The 15,369-nt window shown below is 34.1% G+C and overlaps 3 protein-coding genes across 3 annotated transcripts; all 3 read left to right on the top strand.

Moving 5' to 3' along the window:
- Positions 1 to 1,404: 1,404 nt before the first annotated feature.
- On the top strand, positions 1,405 to 4,313 carry LOC125835955 (40S ribosomal protein S18). Its single transcript, XM_049515061.1, has 4 exons — positions 1,405 to 1,494; positions 1,614 to 1,774; positions 3,708 to 3,896; positions 3,979 to 4,313. Exons 1-4 carry the CDS (start codon positions 1,492 to 1,494, stop codon positions 4,082 to 4,084), a joined length of 459 nt encoding a protein of 152 aa, XP_049371018.1. The 5' UTR covers positions 1,405 to 1,491; the 3' UTR covers positions 4,085 to 4,313.
- Positions 4,314 to 4,924: 611 nt separating this feature from the next.
- LOC125835934 (protein HEAT STRESS TOLERANT DWD 1-like) lies at positions 4,925 to 9,770 on the top strand. Its single transcript, XM_049515044.1, has 12 exons — positions 4,925 to 4,972; positions 5,366 to 5,517; positions 5,641 to 5,719; positions 6,750 to 6,899; positions 6,978 to 7,076; positions 7,302 to 7,461; positions 7,673 to 7,776; positions 7,864 to 8,003; positions 8,080 to 8,152; positions 8,368 to 8,513; positions 8,626 to 8,743; positions 9,605 to 9,770. Exons 1-12 carry the CDS (start codon positions 4,925 to 4,927, stop codon positions 9,725 to 9,727), a joined length of 1,392 nt encoding a protein of 463 aa, XP_049371001.1. The 3' UTR covers positions 9,728 to 9,770.
- Positions 9,771 to 11,499: 1,729 nt separating this feature from the next.
- Positions 11,500 to 13,246, top strand: LOC125835715 (putative F-box/FBD/LRR-repeat protein At5g22670). Its single transcript, XM_049514819.1, has 2 exons — positions 11,500 to 11,789; positions 13,021 to 13,246. Exons 1-2 carry the CDS (start codon positions 11,500 to 11,502, stop codon positions 13,244 to 13,246), a joined length of 516 nt encoding a protein of 171 aa, XP_049370776.1.
- The last annotated feature ends 2,123 nt before the right edge of the window (positions 13,247 to 15,369 follow it).

Genomic DNA, 15,369 nt, shown 5'->3' with positions numbered 1-15,369 from the left:
ACTCATGTTTCATTTGTTTGGATGATGGTTAGATATTGTTTCGTATTGCATTGTGTGGTACTTTTTTATTGTTTTAATGAATATAATGTTTGGAAAGATTGTATTGTTCTCGTTGTTGCATAATGTCACATGCCCATAATTTGAATGATAAACCTACAAGAAAAGTAGTGTGCATGATAGAGTTACTATGAACATATAGGATAAAAGATGAAATATGATTATTAAATAATAAATAAAAACAAAATGAGAAGAAAATATTAAGGTAATAACACGATCACGTCAAATTGGTCGTTATATGAAATAGGTCTTTTCGTCATTACATAACAATGAATTTAAACAATATGTTTAAACAATATGATACGATACAATACAATTTAAGTAACAATCAAAATAAACATAATATTTAAGCCAACAATATAATACAATACAACGGGTAACAACCATCCAAACAAGGTGTTAGTGTCTACTTAAATCTCAATAATTATATACTTACTCTTTCTGGTATAGGTTATATTTTAATTATTTAGATCTAAACTATTGAATGTAGCAACTACTTACTAGGTCTGTTAATAATTTTTATGATTTAGAACCCTTAAAGTGTGATTTGAATGATTTGGCTTGGAATTTTATAATAGAAGTTTAAAGTTCGATATTCTTTGTCTACGACTACACCTTTTTGGAAAAAGTTTGATTCACGAAGCTTGCTTGATATAATGTATCATTTTTATATGATTTGTGGGCTATTGTATAGAATTTTTTTTATGTTATGCAAATTCAAAGAATAACGACTGCGAAGTTTCTTGTCTTCAATAAATAAATATGAATAGTACCAAATTTTCATTGCAACATAAACAAAATTCCCTAAGGTACTCTAGGGTGCACGTACTTAAAGACTAAGGTACTGAGACGTTGGGTAAATTTTACAATTAATTCAAACTAATTTAATTTCAAGAATGCAATTTAATCTAACACGAGTTATATGTGGTCACAAATCAAAGTCATAGCGATAATTGTAATCAACATTGGTATAGCTTGAAATAAATTACAACTCTATGAGTAAAGATTTTTGTAAAATTACGAAAGTTTTTTCATATTCTTCTTACTTTCGTTACGTAGAGAAAATGAATGACTCTAAATTAAAAAAAATCTTTTTAAATATGCATCTATCGTAAAAAAAAAAAAAACACTTTGATGAGAATTATGAATTTTTTTTAATCGGAAACTCATATTTAGAGGTACACTTTTCATAATTCTGTCATTTTTCATTTATTTAATTTATGCTATTTTAAAATATATTTTTTGTAATATGCGTTTTTTAGAATTTAATTAAACTGTCTTGTTGTTTTACCAAATTACCCTTATCCTTAAGGAGTATTTATGTATCATTGCATTTTTATTTTTTCGCTTCTCGTATCTAGGGTTTTCTAAGAGCTTGGCATCTCTTCCAAAACAAAAGCAGCAGCCGCAGTGTAACACAGTGAAACCCTAGCCATGGTATGTGTTCTCAACCACGCTTATTCCTGTACAAATCTCTTTCTAATAAACTGCAATTGCGATTGTTTTGCTTACTGATTCGTATTTTTAATTTTTTGATTTTGATAATATATATATAGTCTCTGGTTGCGAACGAAGAGTTTCAGCACATTCTTCGTGTGCAAAACACAAATGTTGATGGAAAGCAGAAGATCATGTTCGCTATGACCTCTATCAAAGGTATCGGTCGCCGTTTTGCTAACATTGCTTGCAAAAAAGCCGATATCGATATGAACAAGAGGTGATTTTTCATTTCATTTTTAAGCGTATTATCATTATTTTTTGTTTAGATCCAGCTTGTTGATAACCTTTCTATGTATTTTATTGTATTATTATTTTTTTACTTAGATGTATTTGTAGACAGTGTCGAATCTATGATTTTGAGAACATGAGTGCACCACTAAAAAAAAGAGAACAGATGTAATACTTTTCAGTTTAGAATTCACTGTCGAACACTGTTTGATTTTAATATTTTCAGTTGGAATCATTGTTGCACAGTACAGAAAATAATTTGATAGAACTAAGCGCATTTGAAGCTAATATAGCTTAAAATAGTTAATTTGAATATTAACTCCAACAAGTATGAAACTGAGGTGTAGGACGGCCTAGTTGTCAATAAGTGTGTCGAGAACTATGAGATCTCGTGGTCAAATCCTAGCCTAGACAAAAATACTAGGTGATTTCTCGTGCTGAAATCCCAGCCTGGACAAAAATAGTAGGTGATTTCTTTCATTTGTTCTAGCTTTGATGGGCAGAGTTATTTGATATTTGTGGCTGGTGGGCGGTTATAAGCATACATGGAATTAGTTGAGATGTGCGCAAGCTGACCCTCACAACACGAATATGAAAAACCCAAAGAAATGAAGATGTGATTTAGAGACTAAAATGGGTGAGACAAGGAAGTTATAGAGGGACCAATTGTTGTTAGGATAGGATATATATAGTATAGGATATTGGGGTTAATTTGAAATATTGGTATAGACTATTACCATATATACTAACCAAGTACTATTAAAAATGAAATAAATGGATAGAATAAGTATCCTTTACTTTCATTATGATGAACAAAAATAGAAATGGTGGTCTATATGAATGTGAATTAGATGTCTGTCTATGATAGGTGGTTATTTTACTATGTCAGAGGTCGAGCTTAGGAGGGTGACCCATTTGGGGAGGGTTTCTAATTTTGTATTTGTGGGTATGAAATACTTGGCTACTGCTGTTCTGAAGTTTCACTTTGCTTAAGCCACACTATAGTGCATGCACCGAGGAGTTGAAGGTTTGCCTCAAATATAATGATCAATTGGTATGGAGATGTTATGGATAAATATCTTAGTGATTGGTTATATGAAAAGTATGTGCTAATACATTAAACTCTATGTTTAATCTGGGTCACAAAACATAACTTAGAGCCTGATTGAAAGGTCTTATAGGTTTTGACTTATATAAGGCAAAAGCTTTAAGTTAAGAATTCTAACTTTTGACTTGTTTCGTCTTTTTGGCTTAAAAGCACTTCTTTTGTTTTGCCCAAACACTACAGAAGTGCTTTAAGGCTATTTGAGCTTAAGTGCACTTAAATTTATGCCAATCCAAACCGGCCTTAGTTGCACCTGAATTAAAAACATGAAGTGTCCTTTTTCCCTCGATTTTCTCCATATATTCTGTTGTTTCGACTCGACATATTTTACTTAATTACGTTTTTTTTCAATCTGCTGTTTCATATATTTGATATTTGTGTTCTTTGCTTTTCATGGAGCAGATGTATATTTTATTTTTCTTCATTTGCATCTCTTCAATAGAGTGTCCACTTGATTACCAAATTACACTCAACTAAATTACTTTTCTAAAATTACTTTTCTCTAGAAAAGTTAGTTTTCTTATTCCTATATTTATATCCATATGTCGGTGCATGGATCTGGTGCTACTCTTTACCACATCAACTTCCAGTTAGGATAATCTTCTAATGATCTGTGTATTTGGTGATCTAACGAGAGAATATAACCAACTTACAAAACTTGGTAGTTATTTTATTTGTAGTTTATTTTGTGGGCTTGACTAAGTGATTATGTAGCAATAGGTGTTGCATTAAGTGTCCATGTGCTCTTTTTCCAGGTCTATATTTTAGCCTTGCTGTAAGGTTATCTAAATTTGTTTATCTCCTCTGTCTTCTGTAGGGCTGGTGAGCTTACTGCTGCAGAGCTTGATAGCTTGATGGTAGTTGTGGCTAATCCTCGCCAATTCAAAATCCCAGATTGGTTTTTGAACAGACAGAAGGATTACAAGGATGGCAAGTTTTCCCAAGTTACATCTAATGCCCTTGACATGAAACTTAGGGATGACTTGGAAAGGCTGAAGAAGATCAGGTGTGTTATCAGGCCATATGCTTTTGCTACTAACATCTTCACTACTTTTTTCTTATATATTGATTATGTCTGTTGCTGACAGGAATCACCGTGGTTTGCGTCACTATTGGGGCCTCCGTGTCCGTGGTCAGCACACAAAAACCACTGGCCGCAGGGGAAAGACTGTTGGTGTCTCCAAGAAGAGATAGATTATCTACCTATGTTTTATGCTTTCTCTTTAGATTGCGGAATCTGGACACTTGCAAAAAGTTTGTTAGGGTATTTTTGTATTGTTTGCATTTGAACTTTCTTGCCCTGCCTTTTGGAGATCTATAGTTCCTATAAATCTTCCCATGGCAGTGCAAGCATGTTTTAACTTTTGGGATCAAAGTTTTGTCGATTGCACTTGGATTAATACATCAAATATGAGTACTTTTTACGGAGATGCATCCTTTTTTCAATTTCCAGTTTTTCGATATTAGTTGTCGCAGTGGGCGTGTTGGGTTTTTGTTTTCTGAATGCGTTTTGGACCTTGGTGTTCGTCATTTTGATTTATGAAAACATCTCTACATGTTTAAACCGAATAATAGGTAGCGCTGTCCATGGTTATTTTTTTTATGCAAGGGAGAGCTCTCTATTAACTCAAACAATAACAAACTTTCATATGCATCTTCAATCTGCCACTACTGGGAGTAAGGAATTTGAAACCGACTAGATCAAGTATTTGAATACAATTGTCAAAAAGCATGTGACAATTTAATTTGTCCATGTAACAAATGACTCGTTACTTTCGAGGTGTGTGTTGATATCCATGAACATAAATTGAACAAACGTTTTTTTTTTCCTCTTCCGGAGATAAAATTCTATGAAGAGAAATTATATTTTAACACATAAATAAGAAAATAAAAATATTATATTTTAATTAATATTATTTTAAGACGCTTATATAAAGTAAAACCTTAATTCTAAAACCCATAAAAGGCAGTTGAGTCTCTGCTTCACCTTCAGTCGTCTTCGTTCGTTCTTATTTACAGTGTAACAATTCCAAGATGGTCCGAAGCTTAAAGAACCCTAAAAAAGCTAAAACCAACAACAAGGTGCAATTTTTTCTCTCTCATAATTTGTATCTTTTTGCTATTCACTCTGTTCCAGTTTTGCTTCTAGACGAGAGTTAATTTGACTAATTTTTAAAGCTAAATCAAATTAAATTACCGTAATATTTTAAAAGTACTATAAATTGCAATTCTTTTCGTATGAATAGGTTGAGAAAATATATTTTGAAATTTTGATCAAAGTTAATATCCTTATGGTCGAGTTCTGTCATACAAAGCTTGCCTAGTGTAGTTTATTTCTCTTGTGTGGTTTGCGGGTTATTGCATAGGAGCCCAGTCTATGGGTTCCCTTGCCAATAAAAGTTTCTTTTTGATCAAATTTACGTAGTTTGATAATTTTTGTTACATGAAAGAAAATCTGAAATTTGAATATTAAAGAAAGGGGAAGGATCCTCGGATTCCGTGCCCTCGTTGGCAGCTAAAGTATGGCAACCAGGAGTAGACGAATTGGAGGAAGGTGAAGAGCTTCAGTGTGATCCTTCTGCATATAATTCTCTTCATGCCTTCCACATTGGCTGGCCTTGTATGAGGTATTTTCTCTATTGCCAGAGTTGTACCAATTGATATTTGTTTTGTTATGTGCATTGCGAATATTGGGACATGAAGTTTTAAAACAGTTTTGGATGTGATTGATATATTGATTGAATTGGCAGTTTCGATGTGGTGCGTGACTCGCTTGGTTTGGTGCGGACTGAGTTTCCTCATACTGTATATTGTGTAGCAGGAACACAAGTAAGCTCTCTTTTCACACTAAACCGAAAATAATAATGACAATAGCTTAATTGTCGCTAAACATATTTCTTTAGTGACAATTAGCACTCTTTGTAAATGTCGCACATTGGATCCAATGACAATTAAGTAATGCTGGTAAAGGTTGTTTTTGTTGTAATGTCATGTTATGTCAGTTCGACCTGCTTGTTAATTGCGATTAGGATCATCATAACATCCTAAAAGATTCTCTTGAAAAGTTTGGCTTGCAAGCGGAGAATGATGAATTTCTCACTTTTTGGTCAGCTTTGTGATTTTATGATTGGAAAATGCTCTTGTATCGCTAGGCTTCCTTTGTTTTATCATCAAAATCTAGCATAACTAGAGAACATTCGAAAAGATTATGGAAATATATGAGAATGATTCATCACCATCATCGTGTATTAAAACAAGGGACATTCAAGTCAAACTGCTATTTATTTGCTGAATAGACAGGTAGATTGAAAAAATCATGACTATGCTTAACGTTAAAACACTCTGAAAAACCCACATCTGGTGAAAACATTTTGTTTCCCTTGAAAAAGAACAAGTTCGCTCCTATTAACCTAGGGACTTGAAGTGGAATGAAAGGTATGATCCACGCATATTCATATGTTTGTTCTGTTCCATAAAAAAAAATTGAATTCTTAATTAATTGTTTCCGATTCACTGTATCTTACCTCTTTTGAAATGGAAATATCACGAACTAAGGGTGGTCATTTATTTCTAGCCAAGAGTTGTTGGGAATTAGCTTCGGACTTCAGAGGATGATTTCTATACATTGGCCAAACTCTTTTTGATAAGAAAAAGTAATTAGCAAAAGCTATCTGTATTCATTGCAGAAATTCCTTCTGTTTTAGTTTCTGTAATCCAGTTCATTTTTCTAATGAATGTACATTTTGTTCGCCAATGTTATGGTTTAGAATTCCTTTTTATAGTAGGGAAAATGAAAATGGAGAAAACCAAAATTTGATTTAGTAAGAGAAGATTTAAGCTCCTGAAACATATCTTTCAGGCAGAGAAAAGTTCTTGGAACTCGATTGGAATTTTTAAGTTATCTAATATATCTGGAAAAAGGCGAGACTTGGTGCCAAGCGATGAGAACTCTGATATGGACAGTGAAAGTAGCGACAGTGATGAAGAAGAAGAGGAAGCTGTTCTACAGGTACTTTATTTCTTAACATCATCGATAAAGTTAATATGACACTGTTATGTATACATCACATTTTCCAAAATTGTACAGCTACGCAAGGTGTCTCATGAAGGATGTGTTAATCGTATACGTGCTATGGCGCAAAACCCCAATATAGTTGCTTCTTGGGCTGATACTGGTCATGTTCAGGTAAGACCATAAGTTTGAAGTTTTAAATGATAATATAAAAAATAATACGAGTTCTCTAACAAACCCAAATCCTATTTTTCTGCCTAGTAGATAAATCTTTTTCTTCCATTTAGTCCTATCTTTAGCTAAGTTTGCATTGATCCCAAGGACAACTTCCTTCCATATGATTTTAGGTCTACCTTGTGTAGTATAATTTCTCCTCTTATAAGTTTAATGCACTGACAGGTGTGGGATTTTAGCTCGCATTTAAAGGCTTTGGCAGATTCAGAGAGCCACGGGGCTTCTGCAGTCTCTAATCAATCGCCCTTAGTTAAGTTTGGCGGACACAAAGATAAAGGCTATGCTATAGATTGGAGTCCTCTTGAACCAGGGAGGCTTCTTTCAGGTACGACAAATTACTCTTTGCACATAATTACATTCCGTGGTGACATGGCATACTGTCATAGCCTTGGTGAACAGAGTTACCTGGTACTTGTTGCTGGTGGGAGGTGACAGGTATCTCGTGGAATTAGTCGAGATGGGCGCAAGCTGGCACATACATCACGGTTTTTAACAAAAAAGATATTAATTGTTCTAACGTCTGATGTTGTTACTAGGGGACTGCAAGAATTGTATCTATTTATGGGAGCCAACTTCTGGTACATGGAATATTGATGCTAATCCTTTTATTGGACACACTGCAAGTGTTGAAGATCTTCAAGTGAGCGCTCGTATAGCTAGAGTTACCTCACTTTCAACTTTTCTCATTACTTACGCTAAATTCTAAAGCCGACTTTCTCTGATGCAGTGGAGTCCTATAGATCCTTTTAGGTTCGGCTCTTGCTCAGTTGATGGAACTATTGCATTATGGGACATCCGTGAGAGAAATTCTCCTTCTGCAACTATAAAGACACATAAGGCAGATGTCAATGTTATATCGTGGAACAAGTACTGGACCTCAATTGTTGTTACCTTCCACATCTATACTTATGGTTATATTGAAATTTGATTGTTTTTTCACCAGGTTGGCGAGCAATATGCTTGCATCTGGAGGTGATGATGGGACATTTTGTGTTCACGATATTAGATTCGTAAAGGTATTCTGTTAGTACTCTTTAAATTCTTGGCACTTGAATGTATATTGATTCTCTAATACTTGGTGGGCTGGGAAATGCGGATGAGATTAGTAGAAGTTCATCTCGTCCTACTTCCAACCGTCTTCATAGGGGAGAAAGTGTGGTTCTTTTTTTTTTTTAAATGTTCTTTAAGAGAAGGTAATAGGGAAAGAAACAAAAGCTTATTCCTTTGACAGGAAGGACGAGACACTACCGTGGACCTCGTGGCGTACTTTGAATATCACAAACATCCCATCACTTCTATCGAATGGAGTCCTCCTCATGCAGCCTCCCGTGAAGCCTCCTCAATCGTTGCTGTTTCATCATCAGACAATCAGTTGACGTAAGAACTCTAATGGGAATGTTGAACATCCTTAATTATGTCACTACGGATCTGTTTTTGCAATAAGTCTCTATGGACGTGTTTGTCTCACCATCCTTTTTCTATTTATCAGTATATGGGACCTTTCTTTGGAGAGAGATGAGGAAGAGGAGGCCGAGTTCAAAGCTCAAATGAAAGAGCAAGTCAATGCCCCAACAGATTTACCCCCACAACTTCTCTTCGTCGATCAGGTACTTATGTTGATCTCTATTTCTCTCTGATGAGAGCAAAGTTTATCTGCTTTAAGTTTATTCTGAGTGTTAGTGGTCAAAAACAGACTCAAAGTATTACATTTTCGCGAGTTCCTTACCTGAACTATAATTATTACCAATTTTTTAAAAGGAAAAGGCTCAAATATGCCATTGAACTTTCAAAAAAGACTTATTTATGCCATCCGTTAAAAGTTTGGCTCACCTATGCCATTACCGTTTAAGAAAAGACTCATTCATGCCATTATTTTTTAACAGTAGTTTTGCAAAACCATTTTTTACACGTGGCCAATTATAATTCGGCCACGTCATTAATTTTTTTTATACAAAAAATTGAAATTCTGAACAAAAATTGAATAAAAAAAAATTATGACGTTGCCGAATTATAATTCAATTTTTATTCAGAATTTTGATTTTTTTTATAAAAATAATAATGATGTGGCCAAATTATAATTGGCCACGTGTAAAAAATGGTTTTGCAAAACCACTGTTAAAAAATAATGACATGAATGAGCCTTTTCTTAAACGGTAATGACATAAATGAGCCAAACTTTTAACGAATGACATAAATGAGCCTTTTCTGAAAGTTCGATGGCATATTTGAGCCTTTTCCCTTTTTAAAATCAAAACACACACCGACTATCAGTTGTTCCCTTTTCCTATCTGAAATATCACCATCATTCAGGTAGGAAAAGTGAACACCATATAGTTTAGGTAAGAAACACATAAAAACGTGATACTTCAGGTGTGTTTTTGACCATTTCTCGCAAAAATATGATACTTTAGGTGTGTTTTTGACCATAATCTCTTATTCTGATGACATTTCTCTTGCACTCGTAACAGGGTCAGAAAGATTTGAAAGAACTTCACTGGCATCCTCAGATCCCAGGAATGGTTATATCCACAGCAGCAGACGGATTCAACGTACTTATGCCATCAAACATTGAAAACGCGCTTCCTGCTTGATACTTCCTTCGTTAAATACGCAAGTAATGTTTGATAGTTCGTTCCTATTTCGTTGGTGCCTAACTCTATGTGATGACATTTATTCCTTTAACATTTATTGTGCTTGAGTTCCACCAGTTTATTCCCAGAATGGATCCTTTGAACTATATCAATACATACAAATAAACACATTACATTATTTACTTCTATGATGACGCAACAAGAAGAGTCTAGTCTAAAGCTAATTGCTTGTATATGAAATGAGTATACGAATTTTTCGTATTCCCTCTATACTTGATGCACCTTTGTGTACATGTTTTGTTCCAGGTTCGAGTGACGCCGTGGCGGAGCCACATGTAGTTGAGGGGTGTCGACCGACACCCCTCCATCGGAAAATTACACTGTGTAGCTATAGTAAAAATATTTTTTATGTATATGTATTACATATTGACACTCTTTGAATTCTACGTGATTTTATTTCTTTTTATTTTGACACCCCTTAGTCGAAGTTCTGGCTCCGCCACTGAGTGACGGTTATGGAAGTTAAATAGTCAATAACTGCTCTAAATATTATACCGAACAAGCTATTTCTTATGCTCTCGACGATATTAGTGCAAAAAGATCTGTATAATGAAATCCTTATCGGAAGAAAATTTTGCCTACTAGAGATTAAAAAATCTACTAATATATCCTATATATATGATTGTTATTTTTTTTTCTTCAGTTTTCTCTTTTAATAAAACCAAATTAAATCAAATACTATTGGTTTTTGAAAATTTCAAACTGAATCAAATACAAATAACTATTGATTTATTTAATCGGTTTGATTCGATTTTTAACCAAACCATGAACACCCGTATAAAACATTATTTTAAAAAACTGAAATACCTAGGATGAGTGATTTTATATGCCATTGATCTTTGAGAAAAAAATCGTCTATGTCCTCGGTTAAAAACTTGGCTCATCTATGTCATTTCCGTTTGAGTAAAGACTCATCAATGCCATTATACATTTAACAGATGATATAAATGAATCTTTTTTGAAAGATCAATGACATATTTGAACATTTTCCCTTTTAAAAAAATAATTTAATTAGTGACGTGGCCGAATCATAGTTAACCACATGTAAAAAATGGTTTTGCAAAACATAACTGTTTTTAGTTAACGAATAATGACATGGATGAGCCTTTTCTTGAATGAAAACGACATAGATGAGCCAAAATTTTAATGAATGACATAGATGAATATTTTCTCAAAGTTCGATGACATATTTGAGCCTTTTCCCTTAAAATTATTTATAAATATATTAATATACTGTATATACATAATTATAAAAATTATGTATATAATTGTCATTTTATTCTTCAATTTGTTTTAATAAAGCCAAATTAAATCAAATACTATTGCTTTTTTAAAATTTAAAATCAAACCAAATTCAAATAATTATCAATTTATTTAATCGGGTTGATTAAATTTTTAACCGATTCCATGAATACCGTATATAACATTTTAAAAAAAACTAAAATATAGATGATTCTATTTTTATTTTTTTTGTAACTAACTATTTTATTACCAAAAGTAGACAGTTACTTTACCGCTAAAAAAAAACCCAGGAATCCTCCAAGCTGCAGGAGAGAAAGAAAAGTCCTACTCCAACTCTTCATCAAAAGACGTGTTCCCCCAAATTGTGGTGTAAACACAATTCTTCCAAATTCCAATACACGAGAGAATATATCAGTTCTAAATCATAAAGTTATTACGCACGGAGGAAACAAACTGTCTTAATTAGTGCCATGGATAGAATTTCACTGTTACCAAGAGAGATTCTTCACCAAATACTCTCTCTTCTCCCAACTAAAACTGCTGCTCGAACCGCTGTGTTGTCCAAGCTATGGCTTAAAGCATGCTATACCAATCCCCATCTTAATTTTGATCAGTTTAATTTCTACACTTCTTCTGATGAATCTGATTTCGACACTTCTGATGATGAATCTGATGATGAAGCTGAAATTGAAGCTGATTTTGAACCACGGCATAGCGATAGATTTTACGAATCTCATGTCGAATTCTCAAGGATTAGACAGTATTTTGGAAAGATATCGCCGTGAAAATCTACCGATTTGATTTTAACATTCGTATCTCTTTTTCTGATCAAACTGATTGTGAAGGTCTAGTCGATAAATGGTTAGATATTATAACAGAGACGAGTGTTAAATTAGGTGTTAGGCCTAACTCACACCCCAAAAGCTAGCTCAAAGGGAGGAGGATTGCCCAAGCCTTGTAAGGAGTCCACCCATCTCATTAACCACCGATGTGGGACTTTTGTCATTCTTTAACACCCACCTCACACCTAGTGCTTAGCATCTGGTGCGTGGGCAATTTTGATTTTTGGGGGCCCCAACATCGGGTGAGACGGGTCATGCTCTGATACCATGTTAAATTAGGTCTTAGGCTTAACTCACATTCCAAAAGCTAGCTAAAAGGGAAGAGGATTGCCCAAGTCTTATAAGGAGTCCACCTATCTCATTAACCACCGATGTGAGACTTTTGTCATTCTTTAACAACGAGGGCTTCACAGGTTACACTTTTGGTGGAAAGCAAAATCGATGATTATTCCGAAAGATATACTCTGTTAGTTGATACAATCTTCGCAATAGAATCGTTGCAGCAGCTGGAGCTAAATCACTGCAAAATACTGAAACAGAAAACACTACTTTCCTACGATAAAATTAGGTGCATTCACCTAAAAAATCTCACATTGCAATTTGTTACTATTTCTGAATCAACACTCAACGCTCTAATTTCATGTTCCCCTCGGATGGAGACGAAATCACTTCAATACTCTATCGGGTTCAATTGCATTCGTGTTACAAAAAGTCTTCATAACCTTTTGTCTCTTAGTATCTTGTCCTGTCAAATTGAGGAAGTTCATATTTTCGATGCACCAAAATTGTTATCTTTCGAATATGAGAACGAGTGGGAAGCTTATTCACCTGATAAAATATGTCTGTGTGTGTTGAATATTGGTACTTGTCGGAATCTGAGAAGAGTAGAATTTGTGGAAGCTGGAATTGATGATACGTTTCTCTTCGAGTTTATACCAAAATACAGTTCATCAATGAGTTGATCTTACAGTTTTGTGAGTACTTGAAAGAAATAAATATCTCAAGTTCAACACTCGAGGTTTGTAGTATAGTTAAGTGTGATTTATTAGTACAAGCCATTTTTGATACACCGAAGTTACTCTCCTTAGCCTTCTCCAAACAATGTAAACTACCCTGTTTATCTTTCGTAAGTGCTTCAAGCCAATGCAGAATTTCCATAATGTATGACACTATAATGGATACCGAGCAGTTGATGAACTTATGGAGATCTCTAGTTGAGTTGCGTGATCAGGTTGTAGATTTGACATTGCCTAGTATTGATAAGGATTTGAGATTAGCAAGTGAAATTGATCATCTTCCTCCGCCTGAAGTTGACAATTTATCATCTTACTGTCCGAATTCAGCATATTCATCTTACTTTGATCTCCTCTTCTAGATTTGTTGCCCCAAGAGTTTAGTAATACAGTACTGTGACCAAGATTTTGGAGAGTTTCTACTTCGACAGTTGTTGAAGGAGAAGGAGAGACGATGGAGATTTATCGAATGTACTTGGAAAGAGTATCTCATGAATGCTGAGATAGAGTACAAGGAAAGGACACGAAACGATTGGATGACACTTGATAGGAAAATGTTGGCAGCTGACTCTCGTATTTTTGATGAGACTAATACAATGTGCTTCAAGCAAACTCAAAGAAAAGAGAAGAATAAATATTCTTGTATTTCCAGGTAACGATTCGTTATGTACAATGTGTGAATTATGATTAGGTCCTCTCTATTTCCGAACAATAAATGAAGTTTGTTATTTGTGCAGATGGATTCCGAGTTGGATAGCTCATATTGGAGTGATCGTTATGGATAACTCATTCTTCTTTGCTTTATTTCTTCGTGTTATTTGCTTTATTTCTTTGCTCCCATTTTTATTTCTTCTTTATTTGTTCTGTAACGTGACTTTATTGTAAGTTGTTCTCTTTCCTTTTCTTTGTAATACTTGCTTTGAGGTTCGTAGTTTATGATAAATTATCAGTTGCATTCGTGTTTGAAACCTTTTTAATATTTAGTCTCTTAATTAATGTCTCGTGTTTCCGAGTTGAGGAAGTTCATATTGTTGATGCACCAAAAATGCTATCTTTCGAATATCTGAACCAAGATAACAAGGTGTAAGAATCAGTCAAGACATTTGATGTCTACAGGGTTCTTACAGAGTCGGAGCTAGAAGGTTACATACAGGTTCAGCTGAGATCAATAGTTGTAGTTCAAAGTTCAAACCATGTATTTGTAGTAAGAGATCCACTAAATATGTATAAAACTAAGTTCATGATACCTTTGTGGGGTAGAGAAGATGTTTCCATAGACCCTCGACTCAAAAGGAATGTATCCAATACAGGATTAAAATAAAATAAAATAAAACAATAAAATATCAAGGTACAAGACAAGTGCAGCAACGGATTGAAAAATAAGAAACTTTGTGATTGTTATCTCCTGTATTAAGGTTAGCAAACCAAAAATAGAAAATAGATGAAACAAACAGAAATAATAATCTGAGTCCACAGAACCCATTGTGTTTCTTTAAGAAATTTAATCCCCTCAAGTACCCGAGGTTGCAGATTAATTCCTCCCAAGATAAAACGGATTAACCTATTAGAGAAGTAGCGGTACCTCAAACTTCAATAATTTCAGCGAACGTAAGAACAGTAACGAGAGCACACACAGACTCAGTCGATCGACAATTTTGTTTATGTAAGAAAATGTATGCAGAGAGGAAACATTTTCAGTGAATGAAAAACGGAAAAAACCTCTTATTTATAGCCAATTGCAGCAAGGAACGCGTCTGTTCGGACAATGGTGTCTTTCCAGAACGTTGTGTCTTTTTGGGAAAAGTAACGTCTTTTCGGAAGGAACAGGTCCCTTCAGAACGTTTCTACCATTACATGCGAATTTCAAATAAATTTCGTTACGCGAAATTAATTCTGTTAAATAACTAACATTCTGAATTAATTTATAAGAGAAAGGAAATCAGTTAATGAGATTGATTAAATAAATTTTGTCCAAAAATATTATCAATTAATCACATAACTAACATTTTGAATTAATTTATAAGAGAAAGGAAATCAGTTAATGAGATTGATTAAATAAATTTTGTCCAAAAATATTATCAATCAATCACATCATTTGCCAAATCTAAATCCAAAGTCGAGCTAGGGGGCACCTTCTTCTTAACCAGGGGCGGACCCACGTGGTATCGAGGGGTTACTCGAACCCCCTCGGTAAAAAATTACACGGTATATATAAGGTAAATTTTCTGTATTTCTGTAGATATATATATTTTGAACCCCCTCAATAACAAAGAGAAACTAATGGCGCAATGGCAAGTACTCCTAAAATTAAGTTGTACGTCACCGGTTCAAATCCCAGTGAAAGCGTTTTATTTTTTTCAGTTTGCTTTAGTTTTTTTTTTACTTTAAAAAATGTGCTAAAAGTTTGGTTTTAAACCCAAAAGAATTCAAGATTTCAATTTCTAACGGCTTATTTACACGTTTATATTTTATTTTTCAAACCTCC

The sequence above is a fragment of the Solanum verrucosum genome, unplaced genomic scaffold (genome assembly GCF_900185275.1).
Source record: "Solanum verrucosum unplaced genomic scaffold, falcon-dt-bn FXZP01000128.1, whole genome shotgun sequence".
Taxonomy (NCBI): Eukaryota; Viridiplantae; Streptophyta; class Magnoliopsida; order Solanales; family Solanaceae; genus Solanum; species Solanum verrucosum.
Note: the sequence above shows the minus strand (reverse complement) of the source record. Positions and strands in the feature narration are given on the sequence as shown.